The sequence below is a fragment of the Herpailurus yagouaroundi genome, unplaced genomic scaffold (genome assembly GCF_014898765.1).
Source record: "Herpailurus yagouaroundi ecotype Mexico unplaced genomic scaffold, PumYag 185, whole genome shotgun sequence".
NCBI classification, from domain to species: Eukaryota; Metazoa; Chordata; class Mammalia; order Carnivora; family Felidae; genus Herpailurus; species Herpailurus yagouaroundi.
Window position 1 is genome coordinate 19,007,043 of NW_024412416.1, and position 26,863 is coordinate 19,033,905.

At 41.2% G+C, this 26,863-nt stretch overlaps 1 protein-coding gene across 2 annotated transcripts in view; it reads left to right on the forward strand.

The window, feature by feature from the left end:
• Positions 1-22,709, forward strand: part of ASB7 (ankyrin repeat and SOCS box containing 7) — a 52,962-nt gene extending 30,253 nt beyond the window's left edge. Inside the window, exons 5-6 of one of the 2 annotated variants that reach the window (XM_040493805.1) lie at positions 2,739-3,344; positions 5,715-6,596. In XM_040493805.1, coding sequence (XP_040349739.1) covers positions 2,739-3,344; positions 5,715-5,734 — 626 coding nt within the window. In that variant the 3' untranslated portion in view covers positions 5,735-6,596. Of the gene's footprint in view, positions 1-2,738; positions 3,345-5,714; positions 6,597-19,296 lie in introns of those variants that run through there. The other variant, XM_040493804.1, reaches the window with a different exon arrangement.
• The last annotated feature ends 4,154 nt before the right edge of the window (positions 22,710-26,863 follow it).

Sequence of the window (26,863 nt, forward strand, 5' to 3'; positions counted from 1 at the left end):
GTAAAGAGACAGGAAGGAACTTCTTGAGATGATGGAAATATTTTGATTGTGGTGGTGGTTACATGGCTGTATACAATTTGTCAAAGTTCATCAACCTCCGTTTAAAGTGAGTGGATTTTATTGTACCTCAGTCAAGCTGTTGGAAAAAAAGAAATCCTATTGGTGGGAAGCATTTTTTATACACACTTTAAATTTTTTCAGTAGATTCAAATGGATTTCTTGAGACTATACTATAACTTGTTTAAAATAAGTTGCACTTGAAAAACATAAAAATAGAAAATAAAGTAAGTTGCACCTTGGAGGGAGGGAGGCTTGCTATAAGCAGACAAAGTAATGAGGTGGGTGGGGCTGCTCTGTTAGTGTTCAGAGAAAGTTTTTTTCTCAGAAGGGACATTTGAGCAGATACAGATGAAGTGAATTGAGTTCAAAGAAATGTCTTGACATGTGCCTTGCTCCATCTCTTAATTTCTATCTAGATTTCTGTGGTTTCTGTTACTATCACAAATGAGATCTTTTTCTTATCTGTTGCACTGGCTAATAATAATTCTTAAATTAATCTTTGTTTGCATCCTCAATGGTCTTCTGTCTCCCATTTGTTAATTCCTTGAGGACAGTAAGTATACAATTTCATGCATTGTTAATTTACATCTCTGCTGTGCTGTGTTTCCAGCGTGTGCTTACTTAATGCATTTTCATGGTTTTTCTGAGACTGAGCAGATCCTTGTTGTATCTGTTAATCTTTGTTTTTCCTAGCTCAGTATAGCACCAAAATGTAAGTAGCACCTAAAAAAGACGTAGTAAAGTGGAAAACCAAAGATGCTAGTGCCATTTCACGTAACATATTTTCAGTCTTAACTGTCAAATAGAGCAAGTATAGGATGCACACAAGACTGTGTGCTGGCACCTTAAAGACCCCCCTGGTGGATGAAAAAAGGTGAGAGAAATAAAAGAAGGTATTCTTAAATCTGACAAGTTAAGAAAGAATGTTGGAAGCAGCTCATTATAGATTAGAAATGGAAGTCTTGGCAAAATTCATTGTTTCATTTGAATTAAAGGTATTCTTTTAGATTCATGCCTGTCTTCACTTGGTCTCTGTATATAAGGGAGGTAGGTTTCAGATGTGAAGGCTTCAGTGTCAGCTGTCTAAACGAAAACATTAGTAGCTGAAGTTCATTCCTGATACCAGCAGATGGCAGCAAAATGCTTTGTTTAAATGTTTTTGCTTTTTTTTTTTTTTTTTTTTTTTTTTTTTTTTTTTTTTTTTAAGTCACAGAGTAAATAGGTATTGTATCTTTTTCTTTTAGCGAAGGCCAAGGCAGATGGAATACTCTTAGTTTCTTTAAATGGTAATACAACCTTTGGGTACTGTCAGTTTATACTAAGTGGTTTTATAAATTCAACTGACACAGCTTACATAAAAATGTTAACCTTTTTTACAGGTTTTGTTAGCAACTACTTCTTAATTGTCATTTTTATTCTCCATAGTATTATTAATATTTTATATATAGTTTTCTGCCTCACAGATTTTCCTGAGGGACACGGCTGTCCTAATATAGTTTGGAATGAAATAACATTTTAGTAAACAGTACTTGAATGTTTAATCATATAACTTGGGAAGCTTTTCGTTTGTTTGAAAACCACTCATGAATTTCTCTCTTTCATGAACAAACCAGAAATTAAGGGTGATGTTTATAAGGAGAAAGCATTTTAATCCTAAGTAGTTAGGTCTGAACAATTTATTTTCACGTGAAATTGCTAGCCTCCAGGCAGTGACCTACATAGTAGGAAGGAGCACTTCTTCTACCCACAGCCCCGGAAGGCCAGCGGGAAGAGAGCTATACAGAACTGACCCTTGCTTTCAGGAGAGATTGGGGGCAGGTGACAAGTCAGTGACATAGCAGATAGATTATTGCTTTTCTTTCTCTTTTATTCTTTCCTCTTCTCCCTCCTCCCACCATCCCCTACCCCCCCACCCCCCATTTCTCTCTCTCTCTTTCTCTCCAGAAATCAATCCATTTAGGAGAGAGTTTTGGAACTGTTTTAGAAAATAATATTTATACAGTGCTGAGGTTTCTCCGAATTTTTCACCCAATGTGGTGTTTAATTCTTATAAACTCCAAAATTCTTGTAAAACTAAGAATCCAGAATAGTCTTTTATCTTATGAAAACATGATTTATCAAGATCACTTAACATATATCTTACATGCTTTGGAATTTTTATAGACCACAGAAAATATTTTTTTTTCTTTTTTTACCTAATACACCCTAAAACAACATGGCCTGCCAGACCACAGTACATCCGTAATTTAGAGCAGCAGATGTTGCTACACATGCTTCTCTTTAAGACCAAGAAACACAAGAGAAAATAAAACAAAAAGTTCAAAACAGAAGAGAAACATGAAACAATACAGAGATGAGAGAGTTGAGTAGCCAAAAGCAATTGGTTAAATCAGCCAAGAGAGGGGATGTGGCGATCTGAACTCTCTGTTTTTGCCCATCTATCTTTTAAATACTTTGTAAGTCATTTTCATTCTGTTAACCCAGGTTTGATAACTTTCTACCAAAATTTATTTTCCATGAAACTATGCTTCAATTGAGGAAAGAAGTACTTGATGTTCATTATAATGTTCAGTCATTTCGCAATTTTTATGGAAACGTCTTAAATGCCCTGTGCCACGGTAGAGACCATTGTTTTGTCTTCAAGTCTGCTAATGTTTTTGTTTTGGTTTTAACTCTAGCTGATCCTACAGTTAAGGACTTGATCGGAGGCTTCACTGCTCTTCATTACGCAGCTATGCATGGCCGGGCCCGGATTGCACGCCTGATGTTAGAGTCTGAATACAGGAGTGACATTATTAATGCCAAAAGTAATGACGGCTGGACTCCCCTCCATGTGGCTGCTCACTATGGGAGGGACTCTTTTGTCCGACTTCTACTGGAGTTCAAGGCGGAGGTCGACCCGCTCAGTGATAAAGGCACAACACCACTTCAGCTCGCTATCATCCGAGAGAGGTCAAGCTGCGTGAAGATCCTCCTGGACCACAATGCCAACATTGACATCCAGAACGGTTTCCTGCTGCGATACGCTGTGATCAAAAGCAATCACTCTTATTGCCGAATGTTCCTTCAGAGAGGAGCAGACACAAACTTGGGTCGCTTAGAAGATGGACAGACTCCTTTACATTTGTCTGCCCTTAGGGATGATGTGCTTTGTGCACGGATGTTATATAATTATGGAGCGGACACAAACACAAGGAACTATGAAGGACAGACCCCATTGGCTGTTTCAATAAGTATTTCTGGAAGTAGTCGACCATGTTTGGATTTCTTACAAGAAGTCACAAGTATGTAATTTCATTATTACTGTCATTGCATTTAAAATGTTCATCTTCTGAGGGGCTTTAGATGTTTTCACAACTTAAAATGACCAGATACTAATGATTCCTATTAGCCCTGCTTATTAATAAGTTATTATTAATATTCTACTTCCTTCATCTGAAGTAGAAAGAAACTTCTAGATCACAGGGTTTCATACAAATTCAGTTGTGTTACTGAAAGTAACAGGGGTATGTATATAGGTTGAGATAGGAAATGGAGAAAAGGACAGAGAGAAGAGAAATTTTTAAATTCACTAAGATCTGTGTTAGAACAAAGCAGTTCTTGCTGGTCATATACATAGTCGTTCAGGCTTTCATGGACTTCAGCTTGAGGAATGAGAAGGAGAGTTTGGGATTTTAGGTTCTATGTCTGTGTAAGTGTCCTAGAATTTGTGCTTTCTTGCTAAGCTGTTGCTCACCGTTTTATTGTTTCTTTCCTGGCTTCCTATGATGTGACCCCACATGAGATGAACAGCAGTGTTCCTGATTTAGGGATACTAATAATGCAGGTTAAGGATGCTAGAAGTTGTTGTAAGAAAAGATTTTTTTGTCAGTAGGAAATTTGGTGCCACCGTCCCTGGTCCACATGACTTCCACTTTCGACACGGTTTTGTGTGGGCACTTCTTCTTAAAGCCTGGAGGCATATGACCTACCTCATGTTGTGGTGCACATGTTTGCATCATTTTTCCGGCAGGGGTATTGGTTTGTGCGGACACTGCCTCCTTCTCTTGCTGGATGTCCTGTGTGACTAGTCGAGTGTGTGTCTCAGAGCTCAGCTTCCAAACATGAAGCTAAAGTCTGTAAACAAAATATATGATTTTACCAACTGCTGCACTTTTTAGTGAATTCCTCTTTCCTCGCCTGATTTTTACCTTTCAGTCATTAATAAGGAAGAAATTAGGGTACCAGGTACCGAGGGGTAAGGAGTTTACTTGACCTTGTAGATAATCTGCCCCCTTGTTTGGAACTGAACTTGGGAGTAGAAATTTGCAGATTCTTTCAGCAAGTTTTCTAGCAGTCTAGAAATGAAGTATAATTTGAATTTTGTATGTTTGTAAAAAGGAAAAGACATTATCACCACTGGGTGTAAACACACTAAAGCATAAAAAGAAATCACACTCAGGATCTAACGTGTGCTGTCCAGTAGGTCTTTCTGCGTGGTCTGAAAATGGTCTGTCTGTGCTGTCCAATATGGTGGCTCTTGTACACTTGTTACATGGCTAATGCCACTGAGGAACTGAATGTTTTTAATGTTTATTCATTTTTTGAGAGAGAGACAGAGCATGAGCAGGGGTGGGGGCAGGGGGCAGAGAGAGAGAGGGAGACACAGAATCTGAAGCAGGCTCTAGGCTCTGAGCTGTGAGCACAGAGCCCAACGTGGGGCTTGAACCCATGAACTGCAAGATCATGGCCTGAGCCGAAGTTGGACGCTTAACCGACTGAGCCACCCAGGTGCCTCAAGGAACTGAATTTTTAATTTAACTGTATTGACTGTAATTACAAGCGCCTGGTGTTTCCCATGTTCCACAGTACAGGTCTGTGTGCCTTGGGAGAGGTGTTTTGGGCTGATTGGTAGGTGGTCCCTTGCTGAGAGCTTTCTAGGCACGGGACCTCTGGAGAGATGGGAGATGTTGTGTATGTTGGTTCCTCACCAGTTTACTCTGACTCTTCAGATCCAGGCCACATTTTCTGAAAAGTTTGCTGTGAAATTTCAAGTGCTGATTCTTTTCAGCAAAATTTCTGGCAGTCTTCACGCATAGACTGGGAGAGGTATTGGTGTTATGAGAGAGAAGATTACTCTTGAACTTGAGCTTAGGATTCTGTCATGGTAAATAGCCTGTGAAGTATCTTTTATTCTTTATACATTCTGAGTATCTTTGTGTTCTTGCTGTCATTTTTGTCTTAACTTCTCACTAGAGACTCCTGGTTTTATTAGCGTGACTGCCTTCGGGAAGGCATATTATATACATAAATGCCTCAGCTCCTTTTGTTAAATACCTCACTCGGCAGTTAACAGCATCAACTAGAGCTAGGCGGCCCAAGCTCAAGCCCTGACTCTGCCACGTGTCAGCTTGGGCAGGTTACCCAACTGCTCTGTGCCCCAGTGTCCTCTTGTTAGCATTAGGATAATTATATCTGTTTCACAGGCTTGTCATGTGGATTAAATGAGTTAATATTTATAATGCATTTAAAACAGTGCCTGGCACATTTTAATGGCTATGTGTACTTTTCTAAATAAAATAATTAAACGGGAGTGGATGAACAGCAAAGGCTGGCTTGCTTCCAATAGAGCAAATCCCCTAGATTCTTATTCTCCCCTTGCTTCCTAATTTCAGCTCGGTGGACTCTTCTGTAGTCTGCATATGGAGACCCAAGGAGGGATGGGGGGCGCTGCCCTTTCCCATCAGCCTCAGAGCTGCTGAGTTACAGCACAGAGTGCTTCTGGGGAGCAAGACTGTTGAGTTACAGAGAAAACTCACAGGTACCTTTAAAATTAGGGGCACGTGGAAAGAGTTACGGGGTTGCCTCTTCGTATTTGAGGTCTCCTGCTACACGTAGAGTGGAGCTGTGTACCTGGTAGGCCCTCAGGAAATGTGGGTCAGCTGGTTGACTGGTGGTTGGTGGCCGAGCAAACTTGGTATGCTTTTCAGAAGTGAAGGGCCGTCAACCTTTTGAAGGCTACGGTATCGTTGTGCTCAGGTGCCTCAACATAGTCCATTCCTTGTTGACTCTCCGGTGATGTTTCCTGCCAAAACCAAAGTTAACGTTTCTGCTTGACCTGTGCATCATTTATTAGATTTTCTTTTCCTAGTGAGTAATTATCTGTTAGAAGAACCAACTGTAACTGATGCTTTTTGGAGCTCTCTACTGAGCTCTCTTGAAAGCCAGAGTGAAGGAAGGTCGGATAGTTCAGGGAGCACTAAGTCAAATCTGCAAGCTCCTTCTGGCCTCCACAACACCATTGAGCACCAGGCACCGAGCTGTTGGCTTCTAATCTGAGACCCCTGAGGTATAAGGATGGCAGAAATGCCACTTGGTGGTCTTTATTCAAGTCTCTTCTACTGTTCATTGCACCATTGTGACTCGAAGCAGTTTATTTAAGTTAGAAGAGCTCAAGGCAGTTATAATCCTGTGGAATCTAAACGCTACTGTGGCTTTTTAGAAAAATTGCCATAAAAACTCTGATACAAACCGCATAGAAACAGAACAGGTCGAGTGGCTTAGGTATAAACTAGTATCTGCTGGTGCCTTGTTGACTGTGGGTAGAGGCAGAAACCATGAAGAACTGCTGGTACTGTTCACCTGCAACCAGACTTCCAGAAACTTCTGTTTCCTAGGATGGCTGGAACTCGACATGGTCTCCTCCAGAAAACCAGTCAAGTGAAGGAGCAGCTTCTTTGTGCCCTGGAACAAGAATGTGGATCACTTTGCAGGAGGAAAGATGTTTCCAGCTTAGAGAAGCCAGTTTCTGTTCTTTTAGTTCTTTTACTTGGAAGAAAAAATGAGAAAGTGAACAACGGAACAATGCAGGTGTGACTGATCACAGGTAGAAATGGTAGTGGAGACAGTTTGCAGCAGACACCCATTTGTTGGTAGGGAGAGGTCCATTTAGGGCTGAGTCCCTGGATGAGGAGTTAAACAGCCCCTTGCACCAAAGCCAAGGCTCGGGTGAGGCAAGTAGGGTGCAGGTGCCTAGGGCACAAAATTTAAGGAAAAACTCATTCTCAGGATCATGCAAATGAACACAGGTAATTAAAGGAGAATAATTTGCACATAGCGTCAAACACCATTACGGAGCAAAGAGGATCCTGGAAGCTCTGGTCTATGGAAATGGGCTCAAATTCTCCAGCCTGAGGGAAGAGCAGAACATTGTAGGAATGTTTGCCCAATTCAAAAAAGAAAGTAAACATTTATGAATAAAAAAAGGGCAAGCACAAGAAAATGTTAAAACAGGTACAGTATTAAACGTGGATAAAGACTATTTCATCAGTAAAGTTTACCCTGAGGATATGGTTAAATAATAACCAAACTCAGCCTGAGCTATTCGATTGTAATCCAGTGCTCTTTTACCCCTTATCATCTCCCTGTGCCATAATGTAAATTCCCCTCCCTCCTCAACATGCCTACTGACGAAGGAGTTATTCGGAATGTAAAATCTTTGAAGAGAGAGGAATTCCACAGGAAAGCTGAACCTCAGGCATTGACCAGCAAGAACTTTTAAACTTATGGGGGGACAAAAAGGGATTTTAATTACCTGCATGCCTGGAATTTTGTTTGGAGAGAAGTAGTGAGGAACTTAGTTTCAGGGGAAAGCCTACTTCTTCATGCTCAGGCACAGATCACACATGTGGTCGCCATGGACTTTCTTCAGCCAGCCACCTCTGCAGGAGAAGGCCTCAGGACTGAACAGAACTGGTACCTGCAGCTCCTTGTGCACAAGGGTGTGGAAATTGGAAGAAGGTTTTAGAGAACAGAGTCAAGTCAGAGTAGAGAGGGCAGTAAACAAGATGTCTCCCTGCTGGAGAGCGCCACTTGAACAAGATGACTCCCTGTTGGAGAGCGCCCCCTGAGAGGAGGCTGCCTCCATGTCTGATAGGCTGGACTGTTTGAAGAACGGGTGCCGTGTTGTGCTGCCTGCCGAGGAAATCCTTCAATTGTAAGGCTTACCCTTTCTGCACAAGAAAGAAATGTTCCGAAGGCAAAGTGGAATCAAAGACTTGTGCAAGCAGCAAGGTCAAGAGCTATTGGAGAGGTTGCGCTCGTCACCCATTCCTTACTTTGCCAGTGACATCCACGTCTATACTTACTGTGTGGAATCTACCTCTGCAGAGCTGCTATTTCATTAAGGCATTAGAGAGGCAAGATTTTACCAGCACCATCAAATATTTTCGTTAGTTTTAAAAGAGCAATCATAGTTAAATTGCCTGTCTGATAATTCCAGCATCTGTGTCATAGCTGAGTCTGCTCTGATGCTTGGCTTTGTCTCTTCCGACTGTTGTTTTTTCTTGCCTTTTAGCCTGTCTTGTAATGTTTTATTGAAGCCAGGCATGATGGATCAGGTAACAGGAACTGAGGTAAATAGGCCTTTAAATGTCAGGTTCTGTGTTAACCTGGTGAGGAGCTGGGCTGTGTGCTGTGTCTGCCAAGGCCGTAGGTGCCGGAGGCTTCAAACTCCTGTGTCCTTGCTTTTGTCTCCCCTCTTGACTTTGGGCTTCTCGGAAGTGTTGGCATCTCGCGGCTCTTTCACATGCACCTGTAGTCCACTGTCCTCACACTGGACCCCTGTTGCTGTGGAGGCAGGGTGTGGGGAGGATAGCAGTCTACAGATGAAGATCTCAGTGTATCCAGGGTCCTGTATCCCTGGGCTGTGGCCTTCATAAGCGTTTCTTAGTTTGCCCCCTCACGCCCCCGCATCTTTCTCCTCCTCAACATGTACACCCCTTGGTGAGACCGAAAGCCTGTTGGGGGCTGAAGTCAGAGAAATGTTCGTTCTCCAGGTGGGATAAGACTCTGGTAATGTCTTTCCTTGTAGAGAACAGGCCTTTGTTATGGAGAAGGTTCTGGGCATAGGTCATATGGTTATTCTTGCCCTCCCTTGCTAGAACCACAAAGGGGTTTTTATCAGCTATTCACTGTGAGAACCTGGTGGGGCTCCTGAGTAAAACTGAGAGAACATTTGGGGGCTCTCACTGTCAGGCCAGTCCACACACAGCCTCAGGTAATTCATCAAAATTATCATTTAAGTGTTTCTGCCAGTTCAGGGCTCTGACGTCTTCTGCACCAGGCACACACATCTCCGCAGTGACTCTCTGGATTTGTTCCTCTCTCCTGATTCTGTGATGGACGTTTGCCCTGGGAGGTCTGTTCACGGGTGGGCTGGTCCAAGGGAAGTCATTGATTTTGAGCTTGTTCAGCTTTTCCTTCTTATGAGGATGGGAGTGATGACTTCCAAGCTCTTGACATGTTTGGGAGCTGAAACTGAAAGTCTGTTCATTAGTTTTATCATTGTTACTTACAATGTGAAAAACCATCCTATCCATGGTCATTTGGGCTGAGTGGTGATTTGCCCACTGGAATTGAGAGGCACATCTCTCCCATTTACCATTCTGAAGACCTCTCAGCTCTGCCTGTGTCAGAGGTGCTTTTAAATTAGGTGTATCTAATGGTGGAGAGAGGGGCTAATGGGTTCTTGACCCTGTCTGTGTCTGACTTGCCTAAAAACACTTGGGCAAGCCGCTGGGCCTCCCCACTCCCCCTGGTTCTCAGTGCCCCACCTCTGAACCATGGGGGGATCAGACCATAGTCTCTGGGGTCTCTCCCTTCTTAAAATTCTTACCAGTAACCACTCTTAAAGGGGATGGTTTCCTGCTGCTTGAGATTTTATTTTACAATTTATGTGCAACAGTGCAGACTCCCCAGGGGTCCTCGAGATCGTTTTAGGTGTCCACGCAGGCAAAACAGATTTCCTAGCAACGCTACGTGATTTGCCTCTTTCACTGCACTGACATTTGACTGGGTGTGAATGCAACAGTAGGTGAACCTGCTGGCTCCTCAGGCCATGGCCCCCAAGGGTACCAGCAGTCCTGGTGCTCTTCACCGCCGGGCAATCTCACTAAAGAAGATTCCAGTTCCATTTAGGGATGTCTTTGACGAAGCAGTAAAATTAATCCCATTAAATCTGATCCCTCTGCGTGTGTGCCTTTTTAATATTCTGTGGAATGGAGATGGAAAGTATTCTTACTGAGTTGCAGAGTGCTGTGATTGAACTGAGGAAACACACTCCTTTGAGTTGTTTGAGCTACACCAGCAGCTTTTGTGTGTGTGGAACACCCATTTTTACCTGGAAGGGCGACTGACAGCCACTCTTACAGCCATTTCACCTTGGATATTTGGCAGACATTTCCTTGTCACCCTAAGGGAAACAACTGACAGTATTTATGGCAAGCCATAAAATCTGAGCTTTCAAGTGAAAATTAGAATTTTGAAAAGCTTGTGTTTGCTACTGTGACTTTGGTACGTTCCCAATACGTAAAGACTTTTTTGAGATCAGCAGTGATACTAACAAAAGTGATTTTTTGATACTGTATAATGAAATGGGCCAGCATTTGGAAGATCTCATAACGTAGTGAACTGTTCAAAGGGCAAGATGGACCAATGGATTTTAATGTGAAAGAGTACAAAAGGTTCATTGATTTTGTTTCAGATTTCCTATTGCAACTAACCTTTAAAAAAATAACACTTGTCGAGTTTTGGTGAAGTATCAAAGATGATGATTATCTTAAAAGGCTGTGAAAATATTCCTTCCCTTTCCAGTTATGTGAGGCTGGGTGTTCTTCACTTACTTCAATCAACACCGCATATCACAACAGAATGCAGGAGCAGATCTCTGAATCCAGCTGTCTTCTATGAAGCCAGACTTTAAGAGATAATTTGCAAAAACATGTAAAACAGTGCCACTCTTCTCGTGAAACCTTTTTTATCTTAGAAAGCAGCTTCTTTTTCCCCACAAAATTTACTTCAAGTGATGATGAATTTATATTACTGTTATTTTTATTTTATTTATTTTGTTGTATTTTTTTAAGATTTTATTTTTTTTTTTAATTTTTTTTTTCGTTTATTTATTTTTGGGACAGAGAGAGACAGAGCATGAACGGGGGAGGGGCAGAGAGAGAGGGAGACACAGAATCGGAAACAGGCTCCAGGCTCTGAGCCATCAGCCCAGAGCCTGACGCGGGGCTCGAACTCACGGACCGCGAGATCGTGACCTGGTTGAAGTCGGACGCTTAACCGACTGCGCCACCCAGGCGCCCCAAGATTTTATTTTTTAAGTAATCTCTACATGCAACGTGGGGCTTGAAGTCAAAACCCCGAGATCAAGAGTCACAAGTTCCACTGACTGAGTCAGCCAGGCGCCCCCCACCCCATATTACTGTTATTTTTAAATGAATCAATGAATACGTTTTAAATTTCTCAATCTTCATTTCTAAGTGTGGCAAATACTGATAGGTGTAACCCACACAACAAAAATTCTTTGAGGTGCTCCAATTTTAAGAGTGCATAAAGGCCATAAAACTTAAAAACTTTGAGACCTAATGATGTATAACCTCTCTATTCAAATTTTTAAGGACACCTTGTTAGCCTAGTGTTTTCAGATTTGGTGAATCTCTGATATATTTCTCTTTGCAGTTACAGTTTGTCTTTCTCTATGATCACATAAAACAACGCCTGGATAAAATGAAATGCTTTAAATTACGACTTGCCCTATGCCAGCATATTTACAATTTAGGATCTCTAGAGATCAGTGTTTGCTGAAGTGTGTCTGTAAAACTGTGGTTCTATCAGATGCATGAGGGCAAACAGATTCATTATTCAGATTAATTTGGAGGATTAGTAAGTACCCTGGACTCTAGATCCCACTTCTAGAGAGCAGCATATCCAAGGCGCAAGAAGTCCAGTAAATTAACCATTTTATTTTGTTCACTAAACAGCTGAACAAATTACACAGCATCTTTTATTCCTGTGGCAAGCTCTGGTATAGATTTTTTCTTATGGCAAAGAATATGCTATTTGGGTTTGTGTTTACTGTCCTAAGGAGTCCAAGTTGATGCAGCGATCTGTGTTTCCAGTAGATGCTGTTCATAGACCTGAAGCAACCACTCAGTATGCTTCAGTGGTGCGTAAAAGATAGGACTGGGTTGTATTTCAAATTGTATAATTTAAGAAATTAAATGGCTTATGTTTCTGAAAAAAAGATTAGGTAGAAGGGAAATGAATTGGGTAAATTGTTTTGGTGGAGACTTAAATCTGTCAAGTACGTAAGCTTGTTACTTTCTAGAACAGCATCACAGGTGTTTAAAAACACTGTTTTAGGGACGCCTGGATGGCTCAGTCAGTTGAGTGTCCGACTTCAGCTCAGGTCATGATTTCATGGTTCGTGGGTTCAAGCCCGGTGTCAGGCTCTGGGCTGACAGCTTGGAGCCAGTTTGGGATTCTGTGTCTCCCTCTTTCTCTACCCCTCCTCCACTCCCACTCTGTCAATCTCTCTCTCAAAAATAAACAAACATTAAAAAAAAATTTAAGAACACTGTTTTATAAACACTGCAGTAATCTGAAGTGTGTTTTTATTTAAATAGTCAAACACTATGTTTTAGCTGCAAAGTTAAAGTTCCAAAACAGTTTCGAACTTTAAAAAGTAAGAATACAGGTCATGACTTTTTTTTTTAATTTTAAGAAAATTTTAGGCTGTGGTGTTCTCTGCTAAATCTAATGGAACGGCAGGCATGTCAGCAGATGATCACATAAAACAACACCTTTATATCAGGTGCCCTTATTCCTGTGTTTCTTTCAAATGCTTCTTTAATCAATTTCTTTGATTTTTTTTTTTTTTTTTGGTAGGATGATATCAAAACAGTGTTACCTAGTATAACTCTTTGGAGAAATCATTTATGTAACACATTTTACCTAAGGTGATTTTTGATTATTGATTTTTTTTTTCCCCCAAAGAAGTTGGGAATTTGCCAGACATCTACATTGTAGTCTTGATAGGCTTTTCAGTACCAATTACTAAAATCACTTTTAGAAATAAATAGTACACAGTTCTAAATCAACTTATCCTACATTTTAAGGTTCTTTGATATAGAAAGTATTACCTTATTCTGACTTTTCATGATACTAATTTTGCTTTCTGAATTTTTAAATTTTTTTTTTTTTTCAACGTTTATTTATTTTTGGGACAGAGAGAGACAGAGCATGAACGGGGGAGGGGCAGAGAGAGAGGGAGACACAGAATCGGAAACAGGCTCCAGGCTCTGAGCCATCAGCCCAGAGCCCGACGCGGGGCTCGAACCCACGGACCGCGAGATCGTGACCTGGCTGAAGTCGGACGCTTAACCGACTGCGCCACCCAGGCGCCCCGCTTTCTGAATTTTTAAAAAATACTTATTTATTTTGAGAAAGAGAGTTTGTGCACATGTGTGCATGAGCCAGGGGAGGGAGAGAGAGAACCCCAAGCGGATCCACACTGTCAGCCCAGAGCCCATTGCAGGCCCAATGCTTGAACTCACAAACTCTAAGATCATGACCTAAGCCAAAATCAAGAGTCACTTAACCGACTGAACCACCTAGGTGCCCCTATATTGCACTCTGCTTTTTAACGTAGGCTTCTAGAGATTTGTCACTTGCTAGGAAGCAATATTTTGTTTGGTGCAAATGAAGAATGTAGGTCAAAGCTCACTTAGCCTGTGGAAAAAAATGTAACCAATGGACAGATGTCATCAAGGCTGATATTGTATATATTTGGATTCTAAGGCTTAAATTATTTTACAATACCATGGTTTTTATTTTCAGGCAAGGTAGAAATTGCCATTGTCCTATGAAGTAAGATTTGTTGAACGCATTTCTTTTTTTTTTTTTTTTTTTTAATATTTTTTAATGTTTATTTATTTTGAGAGAGAGAGAGAGAGAGAGAGAGAGAGAAGGTGTGAGCAGGGGAGGGGCAGAGCGAGAGGGATACACAGAATCAGAAGAAGGCTCTAGGCTCCGAACTGTCAGCACAGAGCCTGACCTAGGGCTCGAACTCATGAACTGTGAGATCATGACCTGAGCCAAAGTCGGACGCTTAACCGATTGAGCCACCCAGCTGCCCCTGTTGAACACATTTCATACTGAGTCCCTGTGAAAGGAATTCAGAGAGAAGAGCAAAGGAATAAAACATGTTTATAGTAGGATTTTAAAATGGGAAGCTGAAGTGAAACAGAAGTATTGGGAGACCATTCCAGATGCTGACCTGAGGTGGGGACGTGCTTGAAGGGACAAGCTGGATTGTATAAAGCAGTCCAGAGGAAGCTCAGTCTTTCCTTGTGTTTCTTTCCACCCTCCCCTCTGAAACGTCCAGCCTCTTCTCCCTTTCTCCCAAAGAAGACTGGGACCTTTGTTGTGCTTTCATTTTCTTTACTTAGCTTATACAAAAATGTTTTGCCTATCCTATCATAAATATGGTAATGGTGATATCAAAAGGAGGTGGTTTAGGACATTTAATTTTCTAAATTATGCTGCTGCCTGGTTTTGTAATTTATCCTAGACCAGACCCTTCAAAAGCTGATTTCCTACTTTAGACCAGCCCAATTATTACTAATGATGGGCTTCTTTACCAAATGGAAAGACTAATAGCCCTTTGAACTGTTATGCAATTCCATTGTAGTTTGTTAGTGTGAACACCTTATAGTGTTTCTGCATCTCCCCAAGTGTTTATGATTCCTTAAATTATACTCTTTTGTGAGATTCCCCCCCCCCAGGTCTCCCCTGTTACAATCCCTTGGACAAGGCAGTTGTTATTTAGTAGGGTAGGAATAATTTTTTGAGACACCTAATAAACACTGTGCACGTGCGTATTGAGGGTTTTTGGTTTTGGTTTTGGTTTTGGTTTTGTTCTCTTTATTCTCTTCCTCTGCCTTCTTCTCCTCTGCCACTGCTGCCTCCTCTCCCCTCACCCCTTTAATCCTTGGGCGGTGCATTTTTGAGTACATAGTAGGTGCTCCGTAAGTACTTTTGAGTGATGTATTGACAACAAAATAAGTACTTTTTTTCCATCATGACCTTCCATTCCTAAAATGATACTCCTGAAAAGATAGCTCCTTAGTCTTAGAAATAGCACTAATTACAACAAGGAGTCCTTACCACTCCTTAACTATTTAGCCTGCTTTTCATGGCAAGATTAGTTCAGATCTGTATTTGTGTATTTGTGGCACCGTTGTAGAAGGACATCTCTCCCGTCGTCACTGCACAGCTGTTTACACAAATCTCTTACACCTCTGCTTGACTCGAGTCACGCAGTGATTTCCAGAGTGCCATTTCCATCATTTTGCCCAGGGTCTTTTCCCCGTAATGGATTACCAGTTGCTCCCATGGTGTCAGCTAGGTGTCTCACTATCTTAACACCAGGAAGATGGAGACCTCAGCTTCCAAGAAGAGTCCTCTTCTTTTCTGGGAAGGAGAAGTAGACGTTATCCTACAAGTATTTACAAATTACCATTTTAATATTTATTTACCGAATACTTAAATAGCTCTTACTGTGCCATAAGCATGTTAGCAAAATTTACTTTTTATGCTGGTAGAAAGCCTGTGATGTAGGTGTTACTATCCTTGGTTCATGGATGAAGAATCTGAAGCAGGCGGCTGAGTAGCCTGCCTAGGACCACACAGATTGAAAGTGGTGGGGCTAGGACTCAGACCTGGGCCATCTTGCTCCAGGGTGGATGCTTTTAACCACCAAGATAAGCCTCTCCCATTAAAGGCCATTCTGCAGACAGGGATTATACATGGTCAAGAAATTTCTAAAAAATCAGATTGTCCCAAGATAGGCAAAGATTGCCACAGCACAACAAACTGCTTAAGGAGAAGGAAAATCAGTAGCAAATTGAGTAAAACTGTCTGATATTTAGACATAGAAAGTACATCTCTCCCTGGGAAAGGCCCATATGGAGATACCTTCTGAGGATGATAGTATTTCTGTAGCTGCATCTCTTGGATTAAAGTTGCTAGCTTATCTTTGCCTTCTTGCATTTTATAATAGACAATGAGGAGAGCCAGTATTCTGGCTGCGGAATCTTCTTAACCAGATCATTAGGGCATTTACTACATTCCACGTTACAGCAGGGGACAGTGTTGCCAAACTTTCTGCCACTAATGAAAGATTCCCCTTTCCTCCAGCTTCTAGTAACATTTGAAACATTCTTTTAAGCCCTAACAGCCTCCTCAGAGCCCTTCCCTACCACCTGGTCCCACTGATAGAGCCACATATTTTAGATTTTTTTTTTTTTTTTTAACGGCAACACCCTGCTTCCGGGTCCCAGGATCTCAGTTATCGAATGCTACAAATTTTAGTGCCTTCACACAGTAATGGTGGATTATTTTGCTTCTCTGCTCCATCTGGAGTCACTTGACTGGGTCCTCTCCACTTTCAAAATGGTTCACTCCGATGGCTGGCAGTTTGGTGCTGGCAGTTGGGAGCTCAGCCAGGGCTGTTGGGCAGTGAGTGACCTCAGTTCCTTTTTATAGACTGCTTGGAGTTCTTTGTGGCATGGGGGTAGCTGTGTTCGCAGAGTGAATGTCCCAAGGGCCAGGTGAAAGCGTGTCCCCTTCTATGACTTAGCCATAGCAGTCACATAACATCACTTCTGCCATAGTTTCAAGGAAAGGGCACCTTAATGGTGGTAGTTCTCAATCTGTACAAAAAGAGCATGAGGCATAGGCGAAGGTGTAGTTACTTTTGGAGAGCATGGTCTCCCACAAAACAGGACTATCAGAAGATCCCCATACATAATATTCCTTTGTCTCAATCCCTTCTTTTTTCCTTAGCTAAGCAAATTCCAGTAACATAGTTTTTCTACTTTGTTGGATGGTATGTTTTCATTTAAGTGCGCATGTATACTCATACATGTTAACTTTGTCCTCACCTGCTTTTTTTGCCTGAACACATTGAGCTTATTCCTTTTATTAATGTTCCGTTTGAAAAGAACCTGCCATCTATTAGCAAAATCAGATTCTTTGTTTAGAAAAAAAAGAAGGTTCATATCTAACTCCTATTCTGGTTTGCATTTGCAGATCAAATACTGTAAGCATTTATTGAAAAATGACAATGATAATTTATTCCCTTCCTAATGGTAGCCCATGAAGGGTGGTGAAAAATAATTCAAAACAGGTTAGAAAATGATTTGCTGTTGACATGGGTGGGTTTTGGAATAAGTTGGCTGGTTTATCCCTTATGGACAAGCCTGTTAAGTATTTATTCATTCAACTAGTATTTATGGAGTATTGTGTCAGGCACTGGGCTTCCTTGGCAGCCAGAAGTGGTCTTGCCCTCATGGAACATGTGACATAGTGAGGAAAGTGGGCATTAATAGATAGTCACCAAATAAATGTAAAATCATAACCTTATTAAGTGCTGTCGTAGAAGAGAGCTCTAGAGTATCTGATGGGGAACCTGACTTTGTCAATCCTAATGAAGTGCTTTTTTAGCAAAGATTTGGACAATGGAGAAGACAAATCTTGGCGGGAGACACGTGAGTGTGTATGTGTCACAGCCTCACATAGATCCCAGGGCAGATATCCGTAGATACCCATGCACCTGTTTTACAGGCATTTCCAGGAAAGCAGTAGCTTCTGCGATTCTGTCAAGAGACCATGTCTTAAGCAACTCTTGGAAAGCACATGTTCATACAGGCTTTTTACAGAGCAGTTTAAGGAGCCCTTTTCATTTATGGAGAATTACTTAATTTTGAATAATGGCGATTGCTACAAACAAGGACAGTTCAAGTAAGGGGTATAAAGTACTAAGGATAGCAGTGGTTTCCCATGTAGGGCCTGGGGACCCCTGGAGCTCCACAAGACCCCTTCCCCATCTGAGGTCAGAACAGTTTCCAGAATACTGAGACATTACCTGCCTTTTTCATGTTCCTTCTTTCATGAGTGTAAGTGGACTTTTCCAGAGACGAGATGATGTGAATTCAGCACAGCAGATTGAATGTAGAAGCGTATATGAGAACTCCACTATCATCTATTAAGCCAGCCTGTTAAGAACTTTGCAAAAATGTGAAAGAATGTCATTCTTCGTATTATTTTTCTAAACGTTGTTATTTTTGTGCCAGTGTTATTTATGGCAACGTGTAATGAGCTTATTTTTATCTTTTTTTAATGAATACCTGTTTCTAAAATTTGCTTTACCTCCTAATTATTGATAGATACAACCCACATAGATGGAAGTTCTTTTGGGTCCTTGATAAATTTTTTAAATGCCAAGAGGTTTTGAGACCAATAAGTTGTGAGAACCGCTGAAGTATGGCATTCTACCTGACTTTGAGCATATTACTTAATCTCTCTGAGACGCAAGGAGTCTGTAAAATGGGGATGATGATCAAAGTACTTCCCTCATAAAAGGATGAAACGAGTTAGGGTATGTCAAGAGCTTAGAAGAGTACGTGGCCCGGAGTAAGCGTTTGGCATGTGAGCTTTTGTTATTATTACCATTTAATATGGAAGCAGAATTTATGTGAATCCAAACACGACTGAGGCACTGCTGCTTCGAATTCTTGCCTGTGTTTGTGGTCATCTAAGTCGTTTTGGTAAAATAGTGTTCCAAAGCGAAAGAAATTGGATTTTGTAATTTTTCTTTTGAGTGGCAGCAGCGGTTTTCATTGGCACATGGCCAGGGTGTGAGGTTTGAAGACACACAGCTTCAGAATAGTGTGGAGTGCTTTCTCCGCCTGCCTCCCTGCCCTCGCAGTCCAGGCCCTCATGCCCACAGCCAAGGTGTGCCATGTCCGGAATCCTGGCGAGCAGGTGCGCCAATGTTGTTTGAGAAAGCTCCCCAGAGATCATGCTATCTCTAGGCTCCAGTGTCCTGGATGGTGAGCTGGAAGGAGGGGCCACACTAGACAGCATTTCATTCAGCCCCCTTACTTTTCAGATGGAGGAACTTTGGCCCGGAGGGATGATTTGTTCATATGGACTCACTCAGCATATTAGAGGCATCCCAGGATGAAAACCAGCATTCTGATTTGTAATGGAAAGAATACCAGCCTTAGAATCAAAAGAACTGTTTTTAGTCTCTGCTGAAAAGCCTTTGGTGGTCAGCTGACATTGAGCAGTTTACTCCCATCCTTAAGACTTTGAGTCCTTATATTTGTAACATAGAGATGAAAATATCTATCCTCCCAAGGTTGTGAAAAGCATCAAATAAGACCTCCCACAAAGGTACCCGGGATGTGTCCTCTCAGTAAGAGTCTGTCTGATCCTTTGCATGTGAAGTCCACAGAGGGGCGCATCCCTCTGAAATAAATAGTTGTTTTCAAAACTGAAAAGCCTGCCTTAAATACTGTACTTTGTAGCTTTGTAACAGTTTCTTTTTTTCTGTCTTTTTAGGACAGCCCAGAAACTTACAGGACCTGTGCCGAATTAAAATTCGACAATGTATAGGCCTTCAAAACCTAAAGCTACTTGACGAACTACCAATTGCCAAGGTCATGAAAGACTACTTAAAACACAAATTTGATGATATCTGATGTACACAGAACTGTGAGCAAGATTAGGAGTTATATTCCAGATACTTAAAAGGCTTTTTGCCTTGCACAAAGTATATCCTATGCAATTTCTGATTTGCTGTGAAGTCAGAAAGCAGGTATACACTTTTAGGTTTTTTGTTTGTTTGGTTGGTTTTCATGGTAGGGGAGGGATTTTTTTTATATATATATATATAAACACACACACACACACACACACACACACACACACATCCCACATGCTTGAAGGTCTTAATTTGGTTTCTTGGTCCAAGTTTAAGAGGTCCAAGCTTTCTATACAATATTGCATTTACAAAACTTGTTTTTCCAAAATGACACAAGCAGGGCTGAAGTGGAGAATTTACCCTTTCCAAATTTATGGTTTCATGGGAGCGCACGACGGTATGAACCGGCAGAGCACTTGTTAAGGTTTGGAGGCACAGCTCCACCCGGGGTGGGGGGGTGGGGGGGACCCTGGGTTCTACTGGAAAATGCCCAAAGAAATTTTTAAAGTAATGCTGTCACCTCATTCATTTTTAATGAGTACAAATTGGCGGTTTCAAACTGTTCCTTTCCTAATTAATGTAGCTTTCGGATGACATAAATCCAGTACCTCTGCTTTCCTGTTGGTGTGCTCTTATTTTTTAACTTATTTTTTTAACAACTGTAGTACACTACCTGGAGACATTGGAACTCAACTTGTCTCTAGTTGAATCGTGCTTTTAAAAAAAAAAATTAATGGAAAAAGAAGATAACTTTATAAAGCCAGTGTGTTCCGTTTTTAAAACAGTGCCTCCGTGCAATACTCTTTCTGGTGTATTTTATCCATTATTTCACTTGATGTTTCTCATTCCACAACCGGCTCCAACATGCCCACAAGGACAGGAACCGCTACTTTTAATTTTAATTGCAGAACCATAGTGTGTCAGTTGCAATTTCCATTGTAAGCTTTGTCGTTCACTTTAAGCAGAAAATTTCATATCCTGGTGGTAGAGTCTTCCCTAAAAATAGCCCAAAATATTGTCAAACCATTTGGCTTTAACGGTTCAATAATTCGGGGTGGTTTCATGGTGTTTTCTTTTTTTCTTTTCTTTTTTTTCCTCTTCCCAGTTTAAAAAACGATTTCTAAAGGGTACAGTTTCGAATGGGTGCGCAGTTGTAAGTCTGGTTAATTCCTGTTATGCTAATTAAACATTTCCTATTCATTTTAAGGTTTGCACAGTGAAACTCTTCTGGACGGTCGTTTTATTTTCTGGGTTGATTGGGCATACGTTTGCAGTGTAAACATGGTTATGATAATGTGTAACAACGGGAAAGGTTCCAGAAGCATTAGGGATCTATGATGATGCCCTTAGAAATGTGTTCTGTGCTTGATTTGTCATCATATTGGTTTCAGAAGAACCTTTTCAAATATCCCAGTATTGTTCTTAGTGCTTTGGGAAATTTCAAAATATTTACACACTAGTAATAAATTTGTTATCAGAAGTTTACAAGATGAAGGGCTTCTCTCGTCTGAATTTCTAGTTTTAAGTCATTCAGTATAAAACGTTTTCATCTGGAAAGTGCAAGCAAGAATTAAGAATCTACTCTGGCTTTACATGTTTTAGAGAGCCAGCAGTGCCATTTTCTCAAGCACAAAGTCTGTTCTCTTGGATGCGGAGTAGCTTTGGTGTTGGAGTATCTGATCTGCTGTAGGCATTGCATAGGTTTATGAAGAACAAGAACGGGCAGCTTTGGAAACAATGATTTGGGGATTGCTGATGGGGTACATGGACTCTTTTGCGGGGAGCCAGTGAGAGCGTGGCCAGTTTTATAACCATTCCAAAACTAACTGGAACCTGATAGATAGAAATGGGTCATCTCCATCTTCCAAGAGAGAGAGTCCCTTTTGGAAGTCAACTGTGTTCTCATTCTTTTAACCAGTGCCCAAGTCAGAACTGAGACATACTTGCAGCATCAGGGTCATGGCATGGCCAGAAATGAATTGAGTGTTACTTCCCCCTCAAAGCCCAGGCCTTAGGGAGGCGAGGAGCCGGGAGGGCGCCTGGGACCCTGCACTCTGAGCAGGAATATTAACATTACCGTCACACAGGGCTTCTTTCCTCAAACGTGTGTATTCATTTATTCAGGTAGATTAAAATGATTTCTTTCCCCAGCCATTTGGAGGTTTCCAAACTAAGTTAGCCACTGAGTTTGAGTCAGGGAATTCCAAGTAAGAAGATCAGATTAAGGTAAATTCTTTGTTCTGTATTGCTGCTGCAACTTCGGAAAAAAATTATGAGAGCTCTTCCTGGAATTGAAATTTCTATTTAATGAAGAAGTGGATAATTCCATTGTTTATTGTTTGAAGTTTGATTTACCTGGAAGCTTAAAGAGAATGTTTTGGTTTTGTTAGTGAAATCCCAATCACATACCCTATTCAACCACAACTAAAACTTCAGTCTCAAAGGTGGTAACCGGTAGAATACAGGGACAAACGTGCAGGTCCGCATTTGAATTTAATTGGCAGGGATGCATTCTGTGGTCACGTCATGAGTAGAGAGAACAAGTATTTTCAGAAGATCAACTGATTGGTTTTTCCTGAATCTTTACCACAGTGTTCCAAACATTATCAAATTTGTCACTGAGCCTTCTATGTTCCTTTTGGAATTTATTGTTTAAACCTATTCTTAAACCTTTATAAAAATATATTTGGCAAGTACACCAAAGAAACCAACTCATAAAAGATTATGATCATTAATGAACTGCCAACCTCATCTTTTGAAAACAGAAGATTTTTTGTGTGTGTAAATATTTGTGTTTATAAATGTACAGCAGAGTTAAGAGTGTTTTTTAGGTTATTTAATTCCCATATTTCTAAACTATTTACTACAGAATAATCCACGCTTGTTAATTTGGAGGACTTGACTGTTTTGTTTTTTTTTAATTCATTATCAGTCATGCTTGGAACAGCATTTCCGCTAGAGAATTCAATGTTCTGGCAGGAGAAAGAGTCCACATCTGGAGCCTGAGGAGTCTAGAGTGATTTGTCAGACGCACACCCTAAGAGACAAGAATGTATAGTTTCATTACCAGAGTGGACCGTATGCAAACAGATTCTAACTTCCCTGCAGGTTTGCTCAGTAGCCCAGAATGTGATTGGGATGAGGCCCTTTGCCCACAAATTTAGCTTTCATGTAACTCCTAGTGTTATATCATAATGTATTTTGTTCTTCCTTTGTAATGTAAGTTTTGCTTTGGGTCCATTTGAATTAAAAAAAAAAAAACAAACTTAAATCTGGTTTAAAACCCTTTCGGAATTGTGTTTTATTTCTAGTCTACCTTAGCTTTTTCATATTCTAGGCTGTTCGGTGAAAAGAAACGAAGATCTGTCTTTCATTCATCGGCATTTTAGATCATTGGGAACTGTATGGAGAGCGTGATCCAGAAAACAGCATCAGTTTAGATCAGAGAAGGCAGTTCTTGCCCCCTCCCCCAATCACTTATTTCGCCGTGTTCTGCATGTACCACCACAAAAGAGTGTTGATTGAGCACCGAGCCCTTTTGGGCCCAATTCACCTCTGCCTCATGCCTGCCACACCTTGACTGAGCACAGAGTTCGGACCACATTGTTTCTAAGCACAGAACAGAATGATGAATTGGAGGTAGTTGATTAGTCTGCAGGAGATAGAAGCAAGACAACTCTGATTTCACACTTCCTTTATGTAATATAAACACAGTTTGATTCAGGAGAGACTTCACACTACTGTGAGTGACGGTGTGCTGAGGAAAAGGGAGGGCAGACAGTTGAGACGGAGCACCCCGATGCAGAAATAACCGATATTTTGCAACTAACTTTGTTGAGGACTTGTCCAGGGTTTGGCACAACCAAAGGCCAAGAATGGGACATTTGAAACCACTCCTAATGATCAGCAGGGGAGTTCAGATGTGAAAAATAGCTGTGTTGCTTGGAAATCTTGAGGTCATTCCTTTTCCAATATGATGTAAGTAGTGTTTTGTTTTTTCAGCTGACAATTTACAAAAATGGCTTACTAGCTATTGATAAAACAGATTATCTACTTGATAAAAAAATATTTCCACATCCCATGTAGCTGCGTTTCAGAGAAGAGAGAAAATGGATTTGTATCTGCTGCCTGTATTTATGTAACATAATGTAACTGTGTTCTCTTAACACGTCTTACAAATTTTGATGTTAGAACTTATATGAGCTTAAATACCAATAAAGATTTTAAATATCCACTGCCATATATTTAGGCCCGAGTTGCTCTAGACTCCTAAGATACAAAGGTAATTGGTCTTTATTCGGTCATTAGTTATTTGGTCATTACCATTGAGATGTCTTAAGTGTTAGATAACTGAGGTGTCAAGTCGGAATATGGCGCTGCTGGATCTCATGACTTTTCTTGTACGCTGCTGGTAAATAGTATTTAAACTTTTGTAAGTATATTTCTTTACTAAGGGATCATGATGCCTTTTATAGGTATTTCTTTATCTTCCAGAAGAACTCTGTGATTCCTGAGCGACAGTTAACATTCTGAATCCCATTTGGAAAGACTGAGGTGATCTGCGGGAAGGTCCTGTAAGAGATGGTCGGTGTGGGAATGAAACCCTGAGCTAGTGCTGCTGCTCCAGTGCTTGGTCTCTTGTCCTAAAGGAGTGTCACACTCAGTATTGAAATGTGCTCTTTTGTTTCATTCATTCGCTGACACCCAGAGTGCCTTGTGCTGCGTTTTCCATTGCGCATCCACAAACCATGCAATTTATCAATTCTGAAGATCCATTACGGGTAAAGGATCAGATTCCAGGGAATTACTCTCTTCTGTTGCAGATAGGACCTTAAAAAAAATTCATATAATTGTTTGTTGTTACTATAAATACGTTCTGAATCTTGGTTTATTCCAGCATCTTAAAAATCATGCTTAGCACATTTTTTATGTTTCCTTTTAATTAGGTAATTGTTTCACATTAGTTAAGTGTGACTTCTTTTACGTTACACTAAGTAGTAATGAAGTGATTCACTTTTCTCTGAAACAGTATTTTATGAATCAGAAAAGAAGTGGCTTAATTTGGACAACAGGACCTAGTTGAAGTTGAGAGACTCGGTCACGTGATGAGTAGGCTGTGCCTTTGTGACTGACACAGAGGTAATCCAGCTGCAGGGAGTTCCTATTTTATCTGGCAAACGGAGTCCTATTTTTCTTGCTGCTCAGGCTTGAAGCTAATGTTGCTTTTCTTCCTCTGATAGTGTTGGGTCAGGTCACTGCTCAGTTTTCTTTTTCTTTACTAAAAAAAAAAAAAAAAAAAAAAAAAGACCATTTGTAGGGGTAGGGCATGGGTTTACAGTACATGACCATTTTGTATTTCTCTAGGGGCTTTCTAGGTTTTCCCTTTCTTAGTTCTGGCCCCTTAACCCTTTAGTGAAGTACATACACGTGCACAAGGTATGGCCTTGGCCACACCAGGTTGCTTTTGTGTGCTGATTGTAGAGTTCCCAGATTGTTTGTTTTTCCTGCCTTACCTGGGTAGATTTCTAGCTTACTACCATTTAGGAAGAATGCCTAGCAAACTAGTCAGGGCTACATCCATCTGTCATCTTGGGTAGCGCCACAGAGGAACAGATTGCATTTCTTCTTGGTTTATTACCAGTGCTCTTAAGAAACCATTTGCTGTGAGTTCTTTGCACAGTGAGTTCCTGGGGGACAGATCCCTGGCCTTATTTGCCTAAATCTCAAACAGTTCCCTTAAAGCCTCCAAGGAAACCAGGGACAAGTGGATGACAGCATCAGCTTTTCTCAGCTCCAAATCTCAGGTAAGTGGAGTCCTCATTTCTGCCAGTATTGCCTTTTGCTGTTCCTTCCTCCTCCCCTCTGTCCGCATCCCTCTGGCCTCCCCTCCACCGTCGTCACTGGGCAGCGGACTCACATGATCAACCATGCGTGACACTGTGATGGCAAGCTTCCAAAGAGAGACTGCTGGACTCTGGCTGCAGGGAATTCTGTCTACCAGGAGACTGCGTCCTGAGCTGGCACAGCGCATCAAGCTTCTTGAAGGATTCCTGTTCCCATTGGGGCAGTGGACACTCCATGTATGTCCAATTCAGCATGTCTAGACAGGGAGCCCCGACTCACTGTGTATCTCCGTGGGCTACAGCCATGCTTAGAGCTCTCCTCAGTCCTCAGGGCAGCTAGATGGGGACCGAGGCAGAACCCCTGGCCCATCACTACCCTCCATGCTCAGCCTGCAGAGCACAAATCGTATCACTTTCTATGTAGTAGGAAAGCACCAGCATAGGTGGCTCTTTATGTTCTTCAACCTTCTCCTGAGTGCCTCCTTGGCATGGTGCCTCACAAAGTATTACACAATCAATATTTTTCAAATGACTGAATCTCATCCAAACCCTTCCTTTTACAGGTGGGAAAGCTGGGCAGTTGAGAATGGAAGTGATTTGGTAGCTGTGGCCACGCACGTAGTGACTGGCGGTAGGGCATCGAAGCCAGGCTTCCTCAACCCCTGCGTTCTCCGGCCCTCCCGGGACTAGCTGGCTCTCCTCTCACTGGCACCAGTTGCTTCCCATGAACAGCAATTGACCCATTGTTCACACAGCAATGATGGGATGAGACACACTTTGGCAAGAGTTGGCAGGGCTCGGGATTTTCTATACGTACTTCCTAGATTTAAAGCCCACACATCCATACACTGCCTGTAATTTCCTACAGAATGTTTTCTGAAAATTCCATTTTAGCCTCTGCCACAACTTTTTGAACTGAAGAGAAACAACTACGATTCTGGAGATGCCCTTAGGAAGTACACTGCCATCCTTGTGAGGGTGGCAACAGAAATTCTCGGCATGCTGTGTTTCTGTTTTGCACTGCATGTTTGCAAGATGTCCCATAACTGGATACATGAGCCTGTACTGAGACCCCTGTGACATTCAAACTCAAGCTTTTTTTTTTTTTCCCTTTCATCTTTGATGCAGGCAACTAAGACTGATAGATGTTCCCATCCTTCCATCACATTTTATGATCTCTTACATTCATGATATACATTCCCATTGGGAGTTAAGGAGACCTGCCAAGAAGTAGAGGGAGGAAATTGGATATTTCATCTTAGCAATAAGGTTGAGTTGAAATAAATATCCTTGTATCAGATAGCAGCTAATTGTTGTGTACACTTTAAAATAGATGCTTCTTTAAAAAGTAAAATAAGAAATAGTTGTTTTTTATCTGGAGGCTTCTGAAGTTTGTATGTAGGGTGCTGATAAATTTTCTTAGGGATTAAATCATTACCTTCAGCAATTAGAAAGTAAAACTTGCAGATTTAGAGGTGGGGGGGGGACCAAGTGTCACTGACATGGAAGGTGTCATGTTAGTTTAATCTACAACTATATGGCCAACTAATCTTTAAGAAAGCAGAAAAAAAATATCCAATGG